The sequence below is a fragment of the Grammomys surdaster genome, unplaced genomic scaffold, assembly GCF_004785775.1.
Source record: "Grammomys surdaster isolate TR1022 unplaced genomic scaffold, NIH_TR_1.0 194, whole genome shotgun sequence".
In the NCBI taxonomy this organism is placed as follows: Eukaryota; Metazoa; Chordata; class Mammalia; order Rodentia; family Muridae; genus Grammomys; species Grammomys surdaster.
The window spans coordinates 10,597,710-10,601,817 of NW_021604639.1; the positions used below are offsets into that span (position 1 = coordinate 10,597,710).

The 4,108-nt window shown below is 36.8% G+C and overlaps 1 protein-coding gene across 2 annotated transcripts in view; it reads right to left on the reverse strand.

The window, feature by feature from the left end:
- Positions 1-425: 425 nt before the first annotated feature.
- The window catches only part of LOC114623139 (estradiol 17 beta-dehydrogenase 5), a 14,436-nt gene continuing 10,753 nt past the window's right edge, over positions 426-4,108 (reverse strand). For both annotated transcript variants that reach the window (XM_028769816.1, XM_028769815.1), the window contains exon 9: positions 426-1,136. In XM_028769816.1, coding sequence (XP_028625649.1) covers positions 1,094-1,136 — 43 coding nt within the window. In that variant the 3' untranslated portion in view covers positions 426-1,093. The remainder of the gene's footprint in view (positions 1,137-4,108) is intronic.

Below are 4,108 nucleotides of genomic sequence, written 5' to 3' on the forward strand. Positions count from 1 at the left end.
CCCATAGCTCCAGCAGCATATGTAACAGATGATTGCCTTATCTGGCATCCCTAAGAGGGGTGCCCCATGGTACTGAGGAGGCTTAATGATCCAAGATAGGGGAACACTAGGGCACTGAGGCAGGAGTGGGTGGGCAGGTGGAGGAGTACCCTCATACAGGCAGGGAGACAGAGGAGGGGATAGGGAGCTTGTGAAGGAGATATTTGGATAATATTTGAAATGTAAATAAATGAAATAACCAATAAAAAGAAAAAATGTGAAAATAACTTCTATAAAATATAATAATAAATAAAAATACTTATAACTAGTATTTTTTAAAAAGATATTAAAGAGTTTAAGTAAGGTTCCTTAATCATGAAAAATGTATTGTTTTTCCTGGCACATTCTGATCTCCAGACTTAATACACATCACTAGATTGAAAGAGTTCTGTAAGACAACGAAACTTTATTAGTTGGATATATGTTGCAAAGTATATTGACCCATGTTTTCCAAGAAGAGACATGCTTGGCATGTATCTCCTAAATTTCAATTCATCAGAATCTTCTTGTGTTTTGAAGGCTAGTTTCCCCTTACCTCCTGTCAACCCTCCCACAAGGATACTTCAGTCTGAGTTCCTGGAGAAACAGTGGGTGGTTATATGTATTGCTCACTTTCTAGACTATACATGATATGCTACTTTATTCATGAAATACTAGAGAAAAAAAAACTACTAACAAACACATGCTAACTGCTACTTCCCAGAAGGTGATAATTCTGTTCACCATTATGTCAGAAATGTTAATGTCTTTTTTTCAATCCCTACACACACATTTTATATAAATCCTACAGGGATGCAAAGGGGCCAGGAAAAGTTAAAATACATAATATAAACTTGCAAAGATAAATGCTAAAGGAAAATGATTCTTTTATTTCTAGAAAGGAGAAATATACGTAGTTTTTGCTTTCTTGTTTAAGATGTAGATTCAGCAGAGCCAGAATTGCTCAGAAGCCTGGATTAGGGTGATATGTAATCATCACTTTTTGAGAGTACCCTTCCTCTATATTCTTTCCATGCAGTGACTTCTGGGACAAGGCATGACACAGACTTCCATGTTAGTATTCATCCAAAAATGGAAACTCAGGGTGGTCCTCCCAGCTAGAAAGACAGGTAAATCATATTAGTTTTAGTGACTATTTTGAAATTGTTACTAGTGTAAAAATACACAAAAATATTTTCTAGTAATTCATACCATCTACCTTACGCATTACTGTGTAAATCGTTGGACAAAAACTAAATTCATATCATGTTCCTTTTCCTGGAACTTTCACAGAGAATAATAGTCGAATACACATCTATCAAAAAAGATAATCAGTTCTCTTATTTAAAATTTCTTAATGAAAATAGAAACTGAGTATTTTGTTTTGAAAAGAAGAAGCCAAGTTGCACATTCCTTACTAAGAAGGAACTTCAGGGAGATACAGTCGCATGGTATCATTTTCATTTCATTTTACTAATTGATCAAATACTTGCTACAGTATACTAGTTGTGATTCAGAAGTAAAAAAACATGGACTGGCGGCATGGTTGAGTGGAAAAAATGCTTTTGGTACAAATATGTGATATGAGTTTGAATTCTAAGTACCCACACAAAGCTGGGCATGGTAGCATGCATGCCTCTGTAATAGATCTCCATGGTGGAATGGGAAGTGGAAACAGGCATTTTACTGAAAACCCAAAGGCAGCATGAAATACAGAGTAGGAACATGATGTTCTCCCCCAAACAAGATGGAAGGTGAAGAAGACACCCAAGATGGACCTCTGATCACCTGATGCATGCAAAGGTAGATTCATGTGCTCTCATTCACTCATACAGATACATACATGCACATATTATACAAAAGAACACACAGAAGAGAACTGGAAGATGAGTATCCAAGAAGATAAATATAAAAGGTCACCATTCAATAGTAATCAGTAATGCTATAAAGGAATAAAATTTAGTTACTTTTTAATTTTTCACAATAATGATATAAGTGTTTGCTTGGTGCTCAGTCTGTAAAATTGACATCATTTTTCAGTTTCTTCAAATAATAAATGTGTGAGTAATGATAAACTTTTTGAAAATTTTTGTTATATACTATTATTCATTATCTTGTCAACTTTCATAAATTGTCATATTTATGTACTTTTAGAAGTAATTTCCCATTAGGACAAGAAATATATATTTAAATTCTTTCTTCATTGATTTTACATATTTATATATGTGTGTATAATGTTAAATAGAAAGTAAATACATGTATGAACTATTACACATACACTTTTTCTACCTAAAATTTATAAACTATATGGAGCATCAAGAAAAAGTAAAATTTCTTGTTGGCTACAGGTTCTTCATCATGTTTGTCTGTATTCTCTATGCTGTAGTGTTTGCTACAATTTTATTCTCTATAACTTCTTACACTTCAACATTCATATCTTGATAGTCTCGAAAACCAATATAAAATGAGTTACAGAATTCATTAAGCCAGTTATTGCCATAACAAACACAGTGGTTAGGCCTGGGGAGTACAATATAAACAAATAGCTTTCAGTCCATTGCAAATATTAAATTGCCTGAAATAAATAAAAAAATTTCACAAGGAGGAATTATCACAGACCACAGGATGGTCACACATTTAAAATAATTAGGGATTAAGCAGGTGATAGGCCACATGCCATGATATTGAATAGAAAATATTTCAACAGGCTTGTTGAATTGCCTCAAGTGTAAATCCTAGGACATACGGATTCAGAGACTAAATGAAGGATACAGATCTTCAACACTAATGACACAGAGCTTTCAATAAAACAGGAACAGAGCAATAAGTTCAGAAGGTCATCCTGAGCCAAGCTCCATATCTCTTGCTCAGGTCACAGAGGACAGAATTCACAGGAGACTAGAAATAGTTGCTAAAACTTTTCTCTTTTCTGATTAACCTGGCCTCTGGACTTCTTCTTTAAATAAAGGAAACTATTTACACTTATGTTAACTTACCTCAGGAAAAAAGCTGGAGTGAAATATGTTTACTAAGGGCTAAGAGAATTAATGGACATATGCAGCTGCTGGAGTTGGGGCTTCGAAGGAACCTTGAGGAAATACCAGAGACCTGGGATGCAGAAGCCTCCAAGGTCTCAATGTGGGTGACCTTAGCTGAAATGCCCAAGAGTGGGGATATGGAACCTGAAGAGATCACCTCCAGTAGTCAGATAGGACACCAACTCACCTAACAAAGCTTTTGACCCAAAATTGTTCCATCTAAAAGAAACGCAGAGATAAAAATGGAGCAGAGACTAAAGGAATGGGCTACCAGTGACCAGCCAAAATTGGGATCCATCCCACAGACAAGCACCAAACCCTAACACTATTACAGATGTTATGTTGTACTTGCAGATAGGAGACCAGTATGACTTTCCTTTAAGAGGCTCTATCCACCAGTTGATGGAGATAGATGCAGATACTCACAGCCAAGTATTGGATGGAGGTTTTGATCCCAATGCAAGAGTTTGGGGAAGGATTGAAGGAACTGAAGAAGATGGCAACCCCATAGGAAGACGAATAGCAAAAAATTACCTGGAACCCTGGGAAGTCCCAGAGACTAAGTTACCAACCAAAGAAACTACACTGACTGATCCACAGTTCCCAGCACTATGTAGCAGAGGACTGCACTGTCTGGCCTCAGTGGGAAAGGATGCATCTGATTCTGTAGAGACTTGATGGTCCAGGGTAGGAGAATATGGGGAACTTTCTGAGAGGTTAAGAGGGGTAGGAGCAGAGGAACAACTCTGCAAGTGGGGAACAGAAAGGGGGCAACATTTGGGATGAAAATAAGTAAAATAATTAATTAATAAAAATTAATGTAAAAAAAGAAATTACTAGCCAGGTGGTGGTGGCACACACCTTTAATCCCAGAACTTGGGAGGCAGAGGCAGGTGGATTTCTGAGTTCGAGGCCAGCCTGGTCTACAGAGTGAGCTCCAGGACAGCCAGGGCTACACAGAGAAACCCTGTCTTGAAAAAAAAAGAAAGAAAGAAAGAAAGAAAGAAAGAAAGAAAGAAAGGAAGGAAGGAAGGAAGGAAGCAAGGAAGGAA